The sequence below is a fragment of the Crocodylus siamensis genome, chromosome 7 (assembly GCF_052110815.1).
Source record: "Crocodylus siamensis isolate JL-2025a chromosome 7, ASM5211081v1, whole genome shotgun sequence".
NCBI classification, from domain to species: domain Eukaryota; kingdom Metazoa; phylum Chordata; order Crocodylia; family Crocodylidae; genus Crocodylus; species Crocodylus siamensis.
In genome coordinates this window covers 64244548-64264963 of record NC_143401.1, presented here as the reverse complement: position 1 = coordinate 64264963, position 20416 = coordinate 64244548, and the positions used below count along the sequence as shown (strand labels likewise).

The following is a 20416-nucleotide window of genomic DNA, read 5'->3' as shown; positions in this document are numbered from 1 at the left end:
CAACCAGTGAAAATCCCTTCATCTTGCTGCAATTTGGGTAGGTCCCTACCTGTGACACAAGACAGACATATAAAGACGGGTTTCGCTCATCTTCAGAAATTTTATTAGATTTTTTAAAAAAAAAATTAAGAATGAAAGCAGATTAAATGTTGAAATCCTCAATATTCAGAAAGGGCTTGCCAGATGCCAATTGCATGGAATGATCTTGGAAATACATGATAAATTTGAGCTGTAAAGTATAGCACATGCTTCTGAAACCAAAGGATTTCCTTTTTTGAATACTGCATATGTTGTTTATATTTAGGATGAGAGATTTTTCATAGCCATAATGGTCAAAGAAATGTATGAGAGGTGAGGAAGACCTGAGAAAGGCCCCAAAGCTCATCTTGTCTCCCTCTCAATCATTCAGTTCATCCAATAAAAGATATCACAAAACATCCTGTCTTCAAGACACATTTGTGCTGCTGTTTCAATATCACATTTTGTTAAAGGTAATTATAATTCAGCAGAACCAAAGAACGTAAACAGTTGCACCTAAAACATTTTGTAATTCATTTTTAAAAAATTGACAGAAATTAATCAAATGCTTGATACCACATTAATATTGTCATAATGGATTCTTCTTCATCAAGTTGATAATCTCCTTATACACGAGCTCAGGAGCATCAAGACCCCAGAGAAAATCCAGATGGTTCCAGTTAGGAATAAACTTGTCATAAATTAGATTCTTGATTTCTGGGCGTAAACGGGCAACTTCTATAGGAGTGGAAAGCCAGTCATTTCCACCGCTCCATATTGCAGTTGGTACTTTCATATCTGCTACTTTGTAGATGAATGGAGTTGTCTTTCAAAAAGATTGCATAAAAAGAAAACAAATTTGAAAGGGAGAACAATATATATGTTGAAACGCCAAAAATATATTTTAAGTGCAGAACATCCTTTCAATTTTCTGTATTTGTTGTATTTGCTGGTTGCATATACTCATTCAAATGAAATGTGTGTGTGTCCTTATATACAACATATTAATTGTTTTATAGAGAGGGTTTACAATGAATCCTATGAATGTGTGAAGCAAACATCAATTATACATTTGGTTCAGTGCATTACTGTATTTTAATGAAAAATGAGCTCTCTCACCTATTCATTCAACAGGTAAAAAGCAGACAAGAAATACTCAAGCTCTCTTTTGTTTCTGTTTCAATTGTATCTAGAGTTTTCCCTTTAATCTCTGAACCACATCCATCTTCCCTGAGCACCTACCCTTTCTCTCTGGTTAACTGCAAATAGTTTGAAAAGAAGGATGAGCTATTAACAATAACTATATTTAAAATATGTGGAGGGCTGCTTTATCTCAGTATTGCAATATTTTTACATCAGCTTGCTCTATAGTGCTCAGTTTCCAGGAAAGATCTGAACTGTCATTTCTTCAGTTAAAAAGGTCAAGGAAAGAAGGATTCAAAATGATACGTTAAGCACCTCAATGGGACTTAAGCAGAGTTGAAGTGTCTAAGCACCACAAAACAATTTAAACCAGCTCTGTGGCAGCCGCTACAAAGCTGACTAGATACCTCCATTAGACTCCACTGTAGACGTTAGGGCTTCTGTACATGCTCAGAAAAGACTCAGGTGGAGTATTAGGGTGCCTTGAGGAACTTAACTTCCTCCTAAGCCCTACTACAAGTCTAATTGCTGCTGAGAGGTACCTGAGCTCTGCTTAAGCCCTCAGGTCCCCACAAGTTCCACCATTAAGTTCAGTTCCAAGATTGGGGTGATGTTCATCTTTTACCCAGTGACTTAGGGATTGGAGTACTCATGCAGGAAGTGGGAACCATGGATTCCAAGCTCTCCTTGTCTCAAAAGATTTTTAATCCACATCTTCCACTTCCAAAGAAAACACCCTAACCACCAGGCTAGGAGAATATACTCCTCACTTCTTCTGCTGAATGTTATCCAGCAAGAAGCCAAGAGTAGAAGATTGATGTGGCCAAAAAAAGAACAAGTAAGAGGGAGCCTAGTAGCCGTGGACTCCAAGCTGAAGAGAAGTCCTTATTTCATTTCAGCCACCACAGTTAATTCTCTTTCTTTCACCAATGATAAAAGGCAGAAATAGTGCTGGTAGCAAGTAAAAGCGAGCCTGCCCCTTGACCTTGTGTTACTAGGGGTTGGCAGATGTGGCTTTCAATTGCTGCTACCAGGACTACATTTGTTTCGTGACTATCTAATGTTGAATGCATTGAGAGCTGTGGGTTCAAGTCTCTTAAAAACTTATATGATTTTAAAGAGAGATAGAAATGTTTTTCAGGTAGAATTAGTTCACCACCATTAGAAGTAGCTCACCTGCTTATAGTGCACCAAGTTATACAGTTTTCCCCCATCATAAGCTCTCAGTACCCCACTTTGAATACTCTGCAGAAAACATTAAAAAAATCAAATGCATGATGTTGTGTTGAACAAATAGAATCCCAGAGAGCAAAGCTAGCTCATGAATAAACTCTAGAACATTAACATATTTTCTCCCTGATTCAGAGGCAAATCATACTTCCTGCCTTAAATGAATGAGGAACAAAATAAAGACATCAGAGGAAAAGAATGTTATCATATGCACTTTGAAATAAAATAGATGTGGTAGTAGCTTTGTGGTCTCTATAATTGGATAGGCTGGATCCAAGGCAGAGCATATAAACAAAAGGATTATATCCTACTTATTCTATACCACTTTGTTACAGCAATATGATAGAGACAAGATTTCTGTTGTTTTCACACAATTGCACAAGGTCTTCTGTTGTAAAGACCCCTTATCCCTGCTATTTGAGAAACAGGAAAAGTAGAAATAGGAAACCAGTATTTTATCACTGGGCTGGAGACAGTTGCAGAGCAAAATGCAGCAAGGAAAATGCATGAGCGGTTATTAGAGCAGTATGTGATGAGGCAGTGGCTGCATCTCAGGTCTGAACTGCAGAACCTGAGAGCAGGCTCAGGGCTCAGCTGTGTGACCTGGAAGGACGGAGCCCTAGAGTACTAAAACCATCATTTTTGAGCCAGAGAAGTCATTCTGGTTCTGACTTCTCTTGTAGACAGAACTCTTGCTAGCCTGGATGGGAACAGAGAGAAGCCCAGACAGCACTGATATGTGGGAAAGCTGCAAGAGGTAACAGCTACAGCACAGGACTGGTTGCAATCCTAGTAAGCCCTGAAGGGGAATTAACAGGGTGCCATAGTTACACAGAGTAACACCAGAGGATGGCATATGGCAAAAAGGTGTGGATAGGAGGCCATGGGTTGCCAGAGTGGCATCTGTTTAAAGGCTGGGGATAGAAACCCTTACAAAGTCAGGGACTGGCAGAGCTAAGCACAGCTAGACGGCCAGGGGCTGACATACTGAGAGGGACATATTGAGAGGGAAGCCTTGCTCTTAGTCATTGACACCACGGTGGTGTTGGGCTACACTAAAAACTGCCTTGCCCTGGGTCAAGGACACCCTTGGAGCTGGGCTGAACTGAAGGTGGCCTCACTTGGGCCAGGCACACCATTGCGATGGAGAGGGACAGTGAGCGCCCTTGCTTGGGCCAGGGGGTTGGGAGGGACTGAGACCAGACTTGTGTATGCCAGGGGGATAGGAGGAACTGTGAGCAGTATTGCCTGTGCTGCAGGGCTGGAAGGGACCATAAGTCATCTTGCCTGCTCTGGGGGGCTGGAAGAACTGAGGCAGGGCCAAGGGGCATAAAGACACAGAGAAGACTGAGGCCTCTAGAGGAAGACTGAAACAGCAGACAGAATAACATCCATGATGCACAGGCATGGTTGTAGTGGAGGATGGAGGCCACAAATTTAGGACTTAAGCTGGTTAGGGCCAGCAAGATCAGAGTCCCAGTGCTGCAAGAATGTGAAGAGCAGGGTCAGAAACTGAATTAGATGGGCCAAGGTGACCCTGAGAAAAGAAACAAGTATAGATAGAAAGCACCCCAATCTCCCCAGCCTCTGAGGGCAGCCTCCATTCATTTTCTTTAAAATCAAGTTATGGTAGGCAAGGTAGGAGGTTGAGACCCTGAGGGGCTGCAGCATGAGCAGGACAGGACTAGGGCGGCCATCCTAGGGGGGTGTCCTGTTACACTTTGCCACAAGCAAACTATGAAATATGGTCTAGTAAAATTATTATAACTTGGGTGAACATGTGGTTGAATAACCACCTTCAAAGAATAGATAGCAATGGTCCATTGTCAAAGTGGCAGGATGGATCAAATGGAGTCCCATAGGAATCTCTCTTGGACCTGCAAAGTAATATACAGCATTCCATACTTTCATTAATGGATTAGGTAAATGAATAGAGATCACATTTATAAAATGTGTGGACAAGGTGTGGACCTAGCTAGGGCAGAGTTAGAATTCAAGCTTTTCTTGATAAATCAATAAGATGATTCAATAAAGCAAATACAACCCTCTGCACGTGGAAGTAAAATCAAACACACAAAAACATAATAGGGAATAACTGGGTAGGCAAGTGTCCTATAGGAAAAGACCTGCAGTTTACAGTGGCTGGCAAATTAAATGAACCAACAATGTAATCCTGCAAAAACAGGCAAATGTCATTATGTGGTGTACTAAGAACTGTGTTGCATATAGTTACTGCACACTATTTAACTGCAGGACTATGTTCTATTTGCAGAACCATGGTTTAGTATAGGCTCCAGTTGAAGAGAGTAGGGAGGTAGGAGGTAAATAATCAGTGCAAGATTATGCTAGTGTTTAGGTCTTGTCCTATTGTTTGCTTGTTCTATCTAAAAACTCTAAAGGAAAGGAGTTCTCAAGTTCCCTTTGTGCCTTTAGAGAAGTCTACAGAACATCCAGGATGATAAATGTTTATGGAACATCCTGTATGCTGCAGTGAAAAAGAAAATGGAATCATTTATCCTGGAAGAGAGAAGATTGAAGGGGACAAGTTAACAGACTTCCAGTATGTTTAATGATATTATAAAAACAGACAGTAATCAAATTTTCTCCATTCCTTTTAAGGTTTGGGCAGAATGTAATTGGAATAATTACACATTAGAAGAAGCTTTTTCATTATAAAGAGTAGAGAAACACAGGCTGGTTGTGGTATTGCTAGAATTGTAGGTTTTAAAGAACAGGTTATATATCTGTCAGGGCTAATCTATGTACACTTAAACTTGACCCAAAGCAGGGGTATGATCTTTTGAGGTCTTTTCCAGCCATTTGTTATTTCTACATTACACTATATCCTGAAAATGGGTTGCAGTTGGATACCAACTTGCAAGACGATTAGCAAAAAATGGTAAACATAATGTCCTTTGATATTGTTGGATGCTTCAAATAGATACTAAGGCACCTGCTTTGCAAAAGATGCTAAATAAGCTGTGTTAAAGGATGTGGAAATGTAGCTTGGGAAATGCTATCAGGATTGCTCTAAACTGCTCTAAGCATTAACATTTGCTTTAATCTGCTCTAAACATTAACATTTATTCCTGACTAATGCTCAGAGCTGACCAAAATTAGTTTTTAATCCTGTGTACAAATGTTATGTTATAAATGCAAGGCAACTTGTGTCAGAAGAATTACCTGTTTCCAGTGGATCATATTTTGCACTGACGTTCCAGCTGGGGCATGTGATGTATATACATTCACTCGACTCTGAGAAAAAATATTTACATTTCAAACTAAGTAATATATGAGGAAGTGATTCCATCTGCTTACTTTATAGACAATTTTATGCAGACAATTTCATAAATATTACATATAATAAGATACTCAAGGATCCTTTGTAGTTTTATACTTACCAAATTTAAATTGTCTGGATTAAACCCAGCCAGTACAAACATGAGATTGCTGCACAACCTGAGAAAACAGGGCTGGCTGCAAAATGTAACAGAAATCACTTTTCCAAAAAAAGTGCTTGGTAAGAATTCCCTCATGCCAAAAAGCTTCTGTACAAGTAAACAAAATAATATCATTAGAGATAAAAAAATGTTTTTTTTCTTTCTATCTACCACTACAAAACTTCTTACTAAAATGTATTTCACTTTTGTGCTTAATGCATATTTAGATACATTAACTGAAGGAAATTCTACCTCTTGGGAAAAATATTCTCTATGTTGATGCTCCTAACTATTAAGAACTAAAATTCTCAGTTCATTCTTTCTGGTTTCATCCATTATATAGACTAAATAATTTTTCTTCTTCTTGGCTTTGACACTCTTCAGATATAATTGAAAAATTATCCTTTGCCTCGCCTATCATTTGGCCAAGTTTTAGGAAACTACATATTGACATACCAGATCATACCAGTGGTCTAGCCTGCTTAGTGTCCTGTCTATGTTGTACTATATGCTGCTCAGGTAAGTACAAAATGTCCAGTAATGAAGAAGTGTGGAAAAAAATTCCAATTAGGGTATGGAATGGAGGTTAGCTTCTAGCCTAGGCATTCAAGGGATATGTCTGCACATGCACATAATTTGAAATAGGTCTACTGCACAGTAAAAATACAGTGCACTAAACCTACTGGGAAGCACGTCTCTGGGAGCTCTTGGGAGCCCAGAGTGGGCTACTCCCACCCTGCTTTGCCCATCTGAAGCAGCCAGGGGGAGTTCTAAGCTCCTTGTGGGTGCTAGCCCAAGAGTTGGCAAGGAGCACAGGGCCAGAAGACAGCTGTCTCCTGATCCCATACACTTTGGGAGGGGTCCTGATGTGCACAAGGCAGGAGAGCTGCTGCTACAGAGTTCTCCCACCCCATGCACATGGGAACAAGCTCTATGCCTAGTGGAGCTTCCCTCTGACTCACTGAGACCTATCCCCATCTCAGGTAAGTCCCAGCCAGCTCTGAGCTCCACCCCTCCTCCAGCTGTTTCCCAGCCCCTTGTCCCAGTCACTCAATCAAGTCACGGGGCTGGGAAAGAGCTGCAGGGGAGGGGACTCTTCCCAGCTCCTTGTCCCAAGCTGCCAGTGGGACAACTAGCAGGGATTATCTGCCAAGCCAGGGACTGTCAGGGAAGCCAGCTGGGGGTTTACTGTTAGCTATTAGGGTTGTGCAAAATTTCTCCGGTGGTTTCATTTTGACACTATTTTGAGGTCAAAACAGCAAAATTGAAACAAAACAAAAGCTCTCAAAATAACCTTGAAATAAAACAAGGCTGGCTGAAACGTTTTGAAAATCAAAACATTTCAACCATATGCTGAGGATGGCAAGTCAGTCCAGTGGGATGACTTCCCATCCCCAGCTCAAGATCTGGTAGGGGGCAGTGCGGCAACCCAGCTGGGCTGCTTTCCTAACCCCTGCTCTAGATTGTTCCAGGGGCAGGAGGAAACCCAGCTGGGCTGCATCTGCAACCCCCCGTGCTAGATAGCTCAAGACAAGAAATGAAATTTGAGATGAAACACTGTTCTATCGAACCAGCAAAACTCAAGGCGAATTGGAATGGTGCCATTTTGCACAGCCCTATTAGCTATCCCCACAAATGGGACAGCTCCTGGCTGCCAGGCTTGGCAGAGATTCCCCATCCAGATGGGAACTTGCTGCTAACTGTACGACTCTTAGTACCCTCGTCCTGCCATTGCTGAGCTCCCTGCTCCAGTGGGGAGCCAGGAGCCCTACAGCAACAGGATGGGGGTGGGAAGGCAGAGATGGATCCACTCCCCATGCTGATCAGCTCCCTGCTCCGACTCTGGAGCTGGGGCCAAGAGCTGACTGCTGCCAGGGCAGGGGGACATTCTTCTGGCCAGGCTCTGCACTCAAAGCCCACCTTGGCAGCAGGCATCTCCCAGGGGCAGGGAGCAATCTACCAGCCCCCACTCTGATTGTAGAGCCAGGAGCAGGACCTGCCTGCTGCCAGGGGAGGAAGACATAGTCCCAGCCTGGACTCTGACCTTGGTGCCCACCCTAGCACCAGACAGCTCCTGGGGGATGGAATTGTTCTCCCACCACGTGCTGCCTGAGCTGACCACAAGCAAGTTTGCTCCTAGTCAGCTGTCTACATGTGGGCTATGGCACAGTTATTGTTATAGTCAATGCAGTTGACTAATGGACTGTGAAGTGTCAACACATGTAGACAGTAATGATTTACTGCACACTCAGTCAACTGCACCATAAAGAGTCTTGTGTAGATATGCCCAAAGTGTATTTATGTCCCAAAGTACTAAGGTGTATAGTCTTTCTTTTGTATGCATTCTAGTGTAATGGGATTTGTTCTTTATCCATGTCACTGTCTAATTCTTTTTCTGAATCCCACTAAGTTTACCTCATTTTTAGTTCTTTCAGTTTAACTGAATATTCCATTTTTTGTTTTATGAGACAATATAAACAGAAACTCTTTATTTACTTTTCCTTAACTATTGATTATCTGATGTACATGTGATGCTTCTTTATGCATATTCTTTCTGAATAGTGCCATAACATGAAAGTTTGTCCATGCCTCTATAATGTTTGTTTTCCTGCTTTGGCTAAAATATTTTAAAGGATAAATTGCAGAACATTATGCAAAGGTTAGAGACTCATCTAATTCCTTTTAACAGTATTACAAATAACACACAAAATCTTCAGGCATTCCAAAAAATAGCTTTGTGACCTAGTTTCAGCAGTTCTAAACTAACTGTTTTTAGAGTCCATATCATAAGAATTTGTTAGTCAGTGCTTAATTCGTCTGAAGGACTGACATACCTTGATAGCTGTATCAGAGAGTAATGCAAGCTTTACTAGTGGAGTTTTAATATATTTGACTCTGGCTACTGGAGCTAAGGCAAAGAACACTTTGATTCTTCTGGCCAGCTGTGGCATAGTTGAAAAGGCTATAAAAGCTAAAGAAAGAAGAGACAATGCACTATTTCAAAAATATAAGGCACAACATTTAGTTTTTATAAGAACTATTTTTAAAATCTTAAGGAAAAGAGAAATGAACAAAATTACTGGTCATCTGGGGGAATTATAGTAAACTGAGGGGAAAAATGAAAAAACCAGAAAACAGGGCATTCACAATTTAAACATTGCCTAGTTGCATTAGCAGTTTCCCACTGGAATGCCTGGTTTTGTGACAGGTAGAAGTGCCAAGACTGAGATGACACTGTCAGTCTGAAGCTTTCTTGAAGTGGAACTTATCTGGAACAAAGTTTAGGGCTTCTGCTTTACATACTGAATGATGGTTTGAGACTTTTTGTTGTTAGTTTGAAAGTAGCACTCTTTATCTGTTCATTGGTCACAGGTACTAAACTGAGACTTTCCCATTTAGATGTTCTTCTTTCTTATTTCCAAAATTTCTTATTTGGGCACTAACAATGAATTATTGCTTCTTCTAATACCATTGCAAAATCCATGCAACATTACAGGGATGAGTATGCCATCCTGCATGAACTGATTAATTCACTCAGTTTCTAGGGAACTCTCCCTGATAAGGGAAATACAAGCCTTTCTAAAACCATGGACTCTAGAATGTAACTCTAATCCCTAAAGTAGATGGCAATAATTTGTATGACCTACATGTTACTTGGCCAAGATGAACCTAGCATATTCAGATATAATTTGCCTACCCTAACCTAGAGTTTTAAAGTATAAGTGAGTTTGCTCCGCTTACGGTTTAAAGATACGATCTTTTTCTACTGTAACTGGGCCCAGTAACAGAATCTAAATGCCATGGTGTGCTTTAAGTATGTATGGGCTGGTTTTCAAATGGCACAGTCACTAGGACATGACACTGCTGTGAATATTTCTCCTATGGTCATACATAATTCCTGAAAAAAGGGGTCTGGAGGTCAGAGGAAGAATCTAACTTAACATTGATACATTCTTTTCCCTTCAACTTGCCTATAGTGGTGCCTTGGGAATGGCCAACATAATGCAGTTTCTCTTGTCCAGTTTTCTGCACAATGAAATTTATCACTGCTGGAAGGTCATACTTAGCCATTTCATCATAGCTACAAAAGAAAAAAAAAAGTCTTCATATTACAAAACAAATAGCCTGTGTCATATCACTCCAAGGCTCTTTATTTTTTCCCCTCAAATTGGCACAAAATGTGGCTCTGAGCCCCATTCACATTGGGCTGCAAACTGAGATAAGACATCTTGTTTAAGCTATACTTTAGCTATCTTAGTCAATAAGAATGATAGCCTGAATTAAAAAAAAAAAAAAATTCCTTGTTTTAGATCATATCTCAGTAAGCTGAATCTAGGTATAACCAGTCATAGTCTTTATGATAATGCTAATGTTCATGAATAGGTGCTGGATATTTTGGCATGGCTATATTTAAACCTTTATGTCCATTGATAGGTGCACCTCAATCTGTTAATAATTATTTTGAGCTCAAGATAAAACTTTTGAAATCTACAGAGCAAGAAGTATGATACCTGTATAAATAAAGAAGGTCTCTGTAAATTGCTGGGACCCAATTTACCACAGTGAGGATCTAATTTCCTGAGTTGCTAGCACATTGATGTCAGTAAAGCATGGAGATAGTCTGCTGAAAACCTAGTTAAACAACTGTACACTCAAAATGAATGGAGATATTTTAGTATTTTTGATTTAATTCATATTTATTTCTTTATAATGTTACAAACTTACGGTTAAAAATGGTGCTGTGAAAACACTAGACAAGTTCACTGTTTTTTCAAATGTTACAATTCACCTGAAAGCCCAGAATTTCTTGTGCTTCACGGAAAGAGTTTTATGTTGTCTAGACCAGGTATTTCCTCTGCTATTTCCCATCCAAACATCATAGCCAGCATCTGCTAGAAGGAAGCCTAGGCTATTGTCAGGCATATTAGTAATCCAGTTACTGGCATCTGTAAGCAAACCATGTTGCAGAAACACAACAGGCTTTGGACCTGAAAGAGAGATACATTGACTATTCCACCAAACCAGTGACCTAAATAACTGACAGTCAACATTTCTGCCGAAAGTCGTGCACTTTAGAGCAGCAGTTTCCAACACTTTTCATAATGCAGCCCTCCTCCCAAAGTGATGTGCATGGATGTTGAAAATGAAGTAATCCAGCCAGAACCAGAAGTAGCATGCAGCAGCCATTTCTGAATTGTAGAATGTGAAGTTGGAAGGGATCTCAAGGGCTATCTGGTCTAAATCCCCAGTAGAAATGCAGGAAAGCTACTCTCAGTCCCTCCTGACCAATGCTTACCACCTTCTTCCTGAAAACTTCCAGTGAAGAAGGTTCCACAACTTTCCTGGGGCGACTGTTTGACTACTGCATTGTTCAAAGAGTAAGGAAGTTTTTCTTAAAATAAAATATATATCTACATTACTGAAATTAGAAGCCATAGGATCATCCCTATCCAGACTGTTGCAGACAGGTATTTGTTAGGCCTGTGTGAATAGGGAGGTATTCAATTTGTATATGGTTGATTCGGAGGACAGTGATTTGATTCAGATCTAATATTATAAAAGCCTAAATCTGTCCGGCTGTCTGTCTGGCTTTCTATAACACCTTATTCCCGCTCTGTTTGGCTGACAAACCAATCAGAGTGCAACCAAGCGTTTGAACAGGAGCTGGCAGCACTGTGGAGCACCACCATGACGGTGGGGACACAGGGCACAGAGGGGAGGGGCAAGGCCAGCACCCCCCCACCCTGCTCCCTGGAGGTGGGGGCAACAGAGTGGATGGAACAGAGGGGGGGCGAGGTCAGCAGTGCTGACTTCGCCCCCCCATCCCTGCTCCCTGCAGGTGGCAATGATGGAGCAGAAGCAGGGGCGGAGCCACCGGAGCTGGCTTCGTTCCCCCCCACCCTTACTCCTTGTAGATGACGGCAGTGGTGGCATGCGGGGGAGTGGGGTTGAGACACCACAGCGGGGCAAGGCCACAGCTCTGTCCTCACCCTGTCCCTCCCACTGTGGTGGCCCAGCTTTTCCCCATCCTCAGGCCCTGTCCTCCCCCACATGGGGCAAGGGCTGCTCCTCCCCTACCCCCACCACTGTGGCAGAGAGGGAGGGAGTCTGCCATAACCCCAAACAGCAGGAGGTAAAGGGTGAGCAGGCCCAGACAAGGTGGGGGGAGGGGGCACAGGGCTCTATTCCTGCATGCTCTACCCCCATCATTCCTGACAGGAAATTGGCTAGTATTTTCAGATTAGTGACACTATACAATGTTGATTAGAATTAATGTCAATTGGAATACTACATCAAAATCTATAGAAGGCCTGAATACAGTCAGTCTCATCTAGTTTCCCGACACCGGTCCAGATCGACCTATAGACTTTCTTCTCCCTCCTCCCCACAGTCCCGAGAAGAGATGCAGGCTGCCCAAAATGTAACACCTATTCATGGCCTTAGGCAGCTGTGGAAAGAAAACCTAACACCGTGAATCCCCATCAACTGGGAACCACCTCCGTGAAACCAGTCATGGATTTCCTAGGTCCTTTATAAGGCTCTTTCCCATATTTATGTAATCTAAGTGTAAATGATTTTTGGAAATAATTCAGGGATATACATCTCTTGTTTAATAAAGACACATGATTTACCTATATCGTTAGCATTTTTTCTCCCACGTGGAATTCTTTGAATGGTAAGGATATAGCCATCTTCTGTCTCAACATTATATTCCTCAGCTGGGTATCCTCTGTAGGAGACAATTTCAGTCTGGCAGAAGAAAAATGAAAGGATTTGCTCTCTAGCTGTCAAAACTTTCAGTTTTGAAGGCTTTTCTAGGCTACTTGGGGACATATGGTTTAAACTGTAAATAATATCTAGTAAAGTCATATTTTCAAGCTTTAACAATCTGTTATGTTCACACAGCTTATATCCATTTAATGAAATAATTATATAACAACTAGCAAGAACATGTAATTGTTTTCCAAAGATTTCCCCTTCTCTTTAACACCATACTTACAATATTCATGTCTACTTCAGGATTAATATAATGATTCTCTTTACATGTTTCTTGCACTGATTGAGTTGCATGGATCAAAAATGTCACTGCTACTGCCAGCCATATCTTGGGTCTCCCTGAAACAACATGTGTAACATGGCATAGTATATTTCAAAGACAAATCTGGTTTTATAAATCTGGACTTAATATAAGTTACTACCATTAATATTATTACTAATAGATAATATTTTATATTCAATATAACACTGCAAAATGAGTTCCCTCCTTCTACTTTATTATTGTACCAGTTTATAATTGCCAAGTCACTTGTCTCATAAACAAGTAGCAATACCATTCACATGATCTGAGATTCAGTTGCTGCAGAAGGAAAGCATAAAGAACAATGTTTCAATATATGGCACTACTAATTTTTTATAACATCTATATAATACCATTTTATAGCACGTGGAAAAAAATGGAAATTTATTCAGGTTGGTCCCATTCAATTACCCAGGTTTTGGCTCGCTTTATTCCTTATAGCAGTAACAATTATATAGATTTGTATATATTCCAGCAGCAAGTAAAGGCATATATTTTATACAACTAAAGTATTGGTGAAATATATTTCCTTTGTACCTATCAAATGACAATATGTTCTCTCTTCACAGAGGATTCAGGTGTTTTTTTCCATTAAGTAACAGAATTATACCCTTACTTGCCTCTCCCTCTTGCAACAACACTAATAAGACAGCACTAATGGCAAAGAGGAGATGGTCTGGATCTTTGCCTATTAAAGAAGAAACTTTTTAATTTAATATATTGAGTACACCAACATTTCTATTATGCATCTACACAAGGCTTTACAGCAGTTAGAAATGAACGGATGATAATTTGATTCAGAGTAATTCAAGATACAGTGTAAGAATTTATATACAAGAATTGCTGCCAGAATAAATATCTCACCAAATTTTTATAGTCCCCCTGATTGGGGGCATATAAAAGGGATTTTAAAAAATTATACATAGTTCCTAAGAAATTAGATATAAATACAGATATTAATCATATCCTAAGTCACCTGATTAAGAAAGGCAAACTTGTCAAAATTAATTTTAATTAAGATAATAAATATAAAGCATACTGCCATACCACTTTTTTGTGAACACTTGAATTCTGCATCTACTGCTTACCAGCCTAATGGAGATCAATATACTTACCAGCCAATACAGAGCTTTAGGGGGATTCAGCCAGAGGAATGACAGCATCCGAGATGGACACAATGCTAAAGTAGTATCAGATATTGTACTTGAACCTTGCTAGGCATGCAGTTTCACTACAGGATGTTAAACATACTGGTCATCAGCAGATCAGGTCAAGTTTTAAAAAGTCTTGTTACAACCAGGATTATCAATGGCAACAATTTTACTACATTTGATTTTATCCAGCAACAAATATGGTACTTAATTTCATACCAAACACGCCTTTCTCATAAAAATTAGCCTTCCAGAACTGGGTTACACATGGTAAGGAGGAAAACTGATTTTTCTGCCTAAAATAGCAGCAGTGGCATTTCTACTGAGGCAGAGAGTCAATTGACTTCATGGCTCATTAGAATCTACTTGAATCCTGCTAATAGCTTTTAACTCACCAGGTGTAATCTAATTTCCCTCCTTCTCAATTGTCTTGATGTTCCACTAATCAAGCTGTCCTTTCTTTAGCAGTTTTGCTGCAGACATTCAAATATAGCTACTCCTGGTCTTTCTACTCCTACTTCAGAGACTTGCAGACTATTTTAGCTCTTTTGAAAATTCTGTATCTGCCCACAGAGGTCAGTCTTCAATGGCAACTGCAGTTTCAGCTTTTGCAAAGTAATCAAGAGCCACTGGCAGTTCATCAGTGAAACTGTACCTTTTGCTTGAACAGGAAAGGGAAAGTAAGTAATCTGAAGATTAAGCTCTGTTCTAGCTGTAATAACTCTAAAGAACTATTTCTAATCTTCTACCTTTCCAAAAACAAAGTGCTTGCCTTATTTGGAAGAGTGTGGTGTACATGAAAATACAGTGTTTATACATGTATAATGAGATTTTCCTTAATAAATCATTTAATTTTTAAAGGACCCTGAATTGAGAAAGTGATTACAATTAGCTTATTTGTCAATCACCATAAACCCATCCTTTTTCCTGAAAGCTTCATTTGTTACTATAGTGCTAAAAAATTCACTGGACATAAAATTGGGATCAAGGGGTGAAGAAAAGAAAAGAATTCTGGAGAAAGAATGGGAATCCTTAATAGAATGCAAAAAGCTGCAATAGACTACTCTAGAAAACATCTAAATACAACCCTTTCTTTCTACAGTTTAGGGACCAGGAAACAGGAGACTCGGGTCCCAGACCACAGTTCCCACTTCCAGCAAAATACACTAAGACTTCAGCTTGGCAAGGCTGACAGTACCTTCCCACCAAATCTGCTGAAGCTGGGACACTGGGCAACTGGGAGCAAAAGAATCATGAGAAGTTATGTTATTCTGTGTTCCAATGAGGAAGTGAGGGAGAGAGTTTTGGTTCTCCCCCTAGCCCCAGCCTGTGGTCTCAGTGCTGTTTTTACATTTTGCATTGAATAGTCATTGAATAAAAGCATAAACAACACTGCAACCAGGAATAAAGAGGGCATGAGTTATTATAGACAGGTAAACCTGACCTCAGTATGCTGTTTTAAGCATTCCTAATGAAACCATGTAGAGGAAACAAGCCATATAGTTTCTATATGTGTATTATCAGAACATCTACAAACACAATTCCTTATACATGTTTTCTAACTTTTTTTTCAAAACATTCAAAACCTCTTTAGGTAGCATGTTCCAGGCTTTCTTACCTTTAAAGGTAGAAAGATTTTACATATAACTAATGAAATTTTCTTAGCTACAAATTAAGCTGATTTTACCCAGGCAGCAATGAGAACAACTCACTGCCATACTTTTTATAACAATGTTACATTATGTAAAACATATACCTCCCTCAGTCTTTTGGAAAGAAACCCAGCTACTTCTTTCGTTTCTCATAAATCAGGCTTTCCATACCTCTTAGCATTCTTGTTTCTCTCCCAATTTGGCTCTCTGCATCTCAGCTTGACACTTGAACTATTTATACCAAACCCTGAAAACTACACAGGAGCCAAACGGAGAGTTTTCACATTTATATGGGTGGTTAAACCAACGGCATAAGGAAATTGGGAAAACCATGGATGAGCAAGCATTAAGCTACATATGCTTAAAATATACATAACAGACAGTAACTATGACTCAGTAGTAAAATCCTTCAGGGACAGATAGCAAGATAACAAATAGGGAACGTTAACATGATGAAATACACTGAAGAAATCTTAAGCCTTTCCTTCACTGCAATGAGGCACTCAAACCAGTCTTCAGTGTCATGGTAGACACAATACTGTGGTTACTTGTTCATGGGGAGGCAGATCTCCCATCCAAACAGCACCATTTATGATGTCTACCCCATAGAAGACTGCACACTGCTCTGGTAGGCTATCATAACATAACACAGTACTTCATCCCATGTTGTCTGAAGGTCCTTGACTACAAGCCCACAATACTGGAGGTTCCTCTCTATGTTGTAGCTTACTCCCATACCCAGCTATGGACAACACCTGAGCCCCTGAATAAGAGAAATTGGCATGAAACCTCTCTTAGCCTCCCTTCCAGGTAGTACCCTAACACTACAGCACCAACAGTTACCACTTTGTCCTGAGGGCCTCCAGAATTACCAGCAGTGGATGGTCCTCTCTCCACTGGCTTGGATGACATCTTCTCTCCAGGCATTTCCTATGGAAGTGACCATGACTGCCCCAGTACCAGCATTCAGAATCAGTGGCCTGATGTGGACATGGTTTGACGTGGCACAGTGGGGCCTCCACTGGCATGTCTATGTTGAAACCGGTGTTCCATGTGCTGTTTGGGTTGGTTCCTATTACCTTCCACTTTTCCGCCTTGTCTCCATTGTCATTTGCAGGACCAACAGGTTTGTCTTTGCAACACATACTGCCGATGCCTCTTCCATGACATGTATACGCATCCTTGCCTCAGTGTCCTGGGTACTTAATGTCCACAGCTGGTTACTAATTCTATCTCCAAGGCTTGTTTTATGGCCTCATGCAGAGTCTGGGGCTTTCCCAGCCAAAGTTGAACTTATTCTGTTGAGAAAATGATCATAGGCCAGCATGTCCTGTACCTCAGGGCTGCCTTGAAGGAAGGCTTTTATGGATCATTGTCTTACAGCCAGGTGAAATTGTTGTTCTGACTCAGCTGATGTTGTCCTATGACGAATAAGAGCAGCACTGGCCCAGCCAGGACCTGCCTCTGGTTCCAAAGTCTCCCAGAGGGCCACAAATCAGGCATTTATAATTAGTGGTGCACTGATACATTGGTCCATATTGTATCAGCGCCAATAAAAGGAACATTGACATCACTGGCAATTGGCTTTCTTTGGCTGATGTGGCCGATAACATCACCAATAAATACCATGTGCCTGCAGACAGCCAACCCGGCAGCTTGGAGAGGAGCATCAGACTGGTAAGTCTGTTCAGGGTAAGGAAGGGGCATGGGGGGGGCAGATTGAGGCCCCTGTGGTGAGGGAGGGAGTGGGGCTGGGGCAGGGGTAGGAGCAGGGGCAGGCACAGCCACAATGGGGTGGGGTGCCATGGGAGGGGGTGGCTCCCACCACTGTGTACACCCCCGGCAGGGGCACAGAGGGTACATGCCACCAGGATCTGTGTGCAAGGCAAGGACAGGCTGCTGCTCTGGGCTGGGGTTGTGCTCCTCCACCCCCCAATGCCCTAAGATGAACTGCTTGCAGCTCTGTCCCGCACCCTGGCATGGCCGGGCCAGTGCCTGCCCCCACCCCAGAACCATCCCCACTCCCTCCCTCACTGTGAGGGCTTTGATCTGCCTCCCCCACACCCCTTCATTTCCCCCAACAGACTTAACAGCCCAACACTGCTCTCCAAGTTGCCACACTGCATATCAGCAATAGGATCGGTATCGGCTGATATGGCTCATTAATAATTGTCCATCAGTTTGTAATCCTGCTTAACTTTGCTGCCAAGCCCATGGTAGGCTGCCTTGCCTTTCCTGTGAGTAAGAGGCACAGAAATATTAGTTCAGTGACCTCATCCTGTCCATTTAACTCAGCCACCATTCCAACTTGGTCATGCTTGTCATCCCAGTCTTGGCATTCCCCACTAAATGGTGCTGGGGTAGATATCAGTCTTGAGGCATTAGAAGGCATGTTTTCTTGCTCTGGGATGCTCATCTTCCCTACACCAATATCTGTACAATAAAATGCCTTCCAACTCTACAGCAGTTTGTTCCATGCCTATTCCTACCAATTCAGTGGTAAAACCATTCAGGGACAGATAGCAAAATAACAAACAGAAAATATTAACAATGTGTTGAAATACACTGAAGAAACCGTAAGCCCTCGCTTAACTTGAGAGAGATCTCAAACTAGTCTTCAGTTTCACAGAATGCTCAATTACTGTGGTTACTTGTTAATAGGGAGGCGGACCGCCCATCCAAACAGCACCATATATGGTGTCTACACCATAGAGGATGACACACTGTTCCAGCAGGCCATCACAAAACAAGGCAGTACTTTATCCCATGGTATAGGGTTGTTCTTGATTAGAGTGAACCATAGTCAATCATAGTGTGGTTGAGAGGGGCTTGAGGGAACTTGATGTTTGCTTTTGAACCAGTCTTTGTTTTCCCAGATCCCTCAATTACTGTTTACCTGGGATCCCTGCCTGAGCTCTGCTTTGGCTTGCAGTCAGTCCCACTACAGCTCCTGGGCTTCAGCATGCATCTCATTGACTGCTGTGCTCTCTCTCCCTAACAAGCTGTTTCTTCACATGCAAGCCTGACTCCCTCCCTGCGTCCTTTCTTTTTTTCCCCTGCAGCCTTCTGGGAAAGGTAGTTCCTGCCATGATGTTACAGTCCATTGTATCCTTTCTCCCCTTCTAACAGGATGCACCCCTACATCTAACTGTATTCACACCACATAGTCATTAGGCCAACTGGGAGGTTTCCACTCCCTCTGTGGCCTACCTGTGGACTCAAGATTGGGAACCTCTCTCATGTCACATAGGTGTTGAGTACCCTCAGGTATACTCCTCTCGGGTCTTAGAATCATAGAATCATAAAAAGTTAGGGTTGGAAGGGACCTTAAGAGGTCATCTAGTCCAACTCCCAGCTGAGAGCAGGACCATCCCAACCAGAGCTTTGTCTAATCAGGTTTTAAAACCTCCAAGGATGGAGTTTCCACCACCTCTCTGAGCAACCTGTTCCAGTGTTTTACTACCATCCTAATGAGAAAATTATTCATAATATCTAACATAAACTTCTCTCACTGCAACTTGAGACTGTTGCTCCTTGTTTTGTTTTCTGCCACCACTAAGAACAGTCTAGCTCCACCCTCTTTCAAACCCCACTTCAGGTAGTTGAAGGCTGTTATTAAATCCCCGCTCAGTCTTCTCTTCTCTAGACTAAATGAGCCCAGTTCCCTCAGTCTTTCCTCATAAGTCATGTCCCCCAGCCACCTCACAATTTTTGTTGCCCTCCACTGGCTTCTGTCTAATTTGTCCACATCCTTTCTATAGTGGGGGGCCGAAAACTGAACAAAGTATTCCATATGTGGCCTCACCAGTGCTGAATAGAGGGGAATAATCACTTCCCTTGATCTGCTAGCAATACACCTGTCAATGCAGCCCAGTATGCCGTTAGCTTTCTTGGCAACAAGGGCACACTGCTGGTTCATATTCAGCTTATTGTCCACTGTAATCCCCAGGCTTCTGCCCAGTCACTCACCCCCCAGCCTGTACTGGTGCATAGGTTTGTTCCATCCTAAGTACAGGACTTTTCACTTGTCCTTGTTGAAACCCACAAGATTTCTTTCACTTCAATCCTCCAACTTGTCTAAGTCACTCCTAGCCCTCCCCTCTGGTGTATCTACTACTCCCCACAACTTGGTGTCATCTACAAAATTGATTAGAGTGCACTCTATGCCATCTTCCTAGTCATTGATGAAGACATTGAGCAAAACCGGCTAAAAATTAAAGTACACCACATCCACCAGTCTCCCCTCATCCACAGAGCCAGTCACCTCATCATAGAAGGCAGTCAAGTTGGTCAGGCATGACTTACCCCTGGGGAACCCATGCTGACTGTTTCTAATCACCTTTTTCTCCTCTAAGTGCCCAAGTGCTCCAAGTGAAGCTTGAGAGAGTCCAGAGGAGATCCACACTCATGATCAAAGGGCAGAAAATCAGGCCTTACAACAAGAGGCTGAGAGCTATGGGACTCTTCAGCCTAGAAAAGTGCAGGCTCGGGGGGACCTGATGGCTACCTGTAAGTAAGGGGTGTACATTAGGATCTGGGGGAACACCTGTTCACCAGAGTGCCCCAAGGGATGACAAGGTCAAATGGTCACAAACTCCTCTCAGACCATTTCAGGCTGGACATAAGGTAGAACTTCTTTACTGTCTGAGCCCCCAAGGCCTGGTACAGACTGCCACCAGAGGTGGTGCAAGCACCTACTCTGGA

At 41.9% G+C, this 20416-nt stretch overlaps 1 protein-coding gene across 1 annotated transcript; it reads right to left on the bottom strand.

Annotated features, from left to right (window-relative positions):
• Nucleotides 1-246: 246 nt before the first annotated feature.
• Nucleotides 247-15949, bottom strand: LOC149859883 (lipase member M-like). The gene is made up of 10 exons (XM_090056682.1): nt 15884-15949; nt 12832-12947; nt 12464-12581; nt 10621-10819; nt 9803-9912; nt 8666-8802; nt 5793-5939; nt 5575-5646; nt 2338-2406; nt 247-844 (listed from the first exon to the last, which is right to left on the bottom strand). Exons 1-10 carry the CDS (start codon nt 15891-15893, stop codon nt 608-610), a joined length of 1215 nt encoding a protein of 404 aa, XP_089912808.1. The 5' UTR covers nt 15894-15949; the 3' UTR covers nt 247-607.
• Between the last annotated feature and the right edge of the window lie 4467 nt (nt 15950-20416).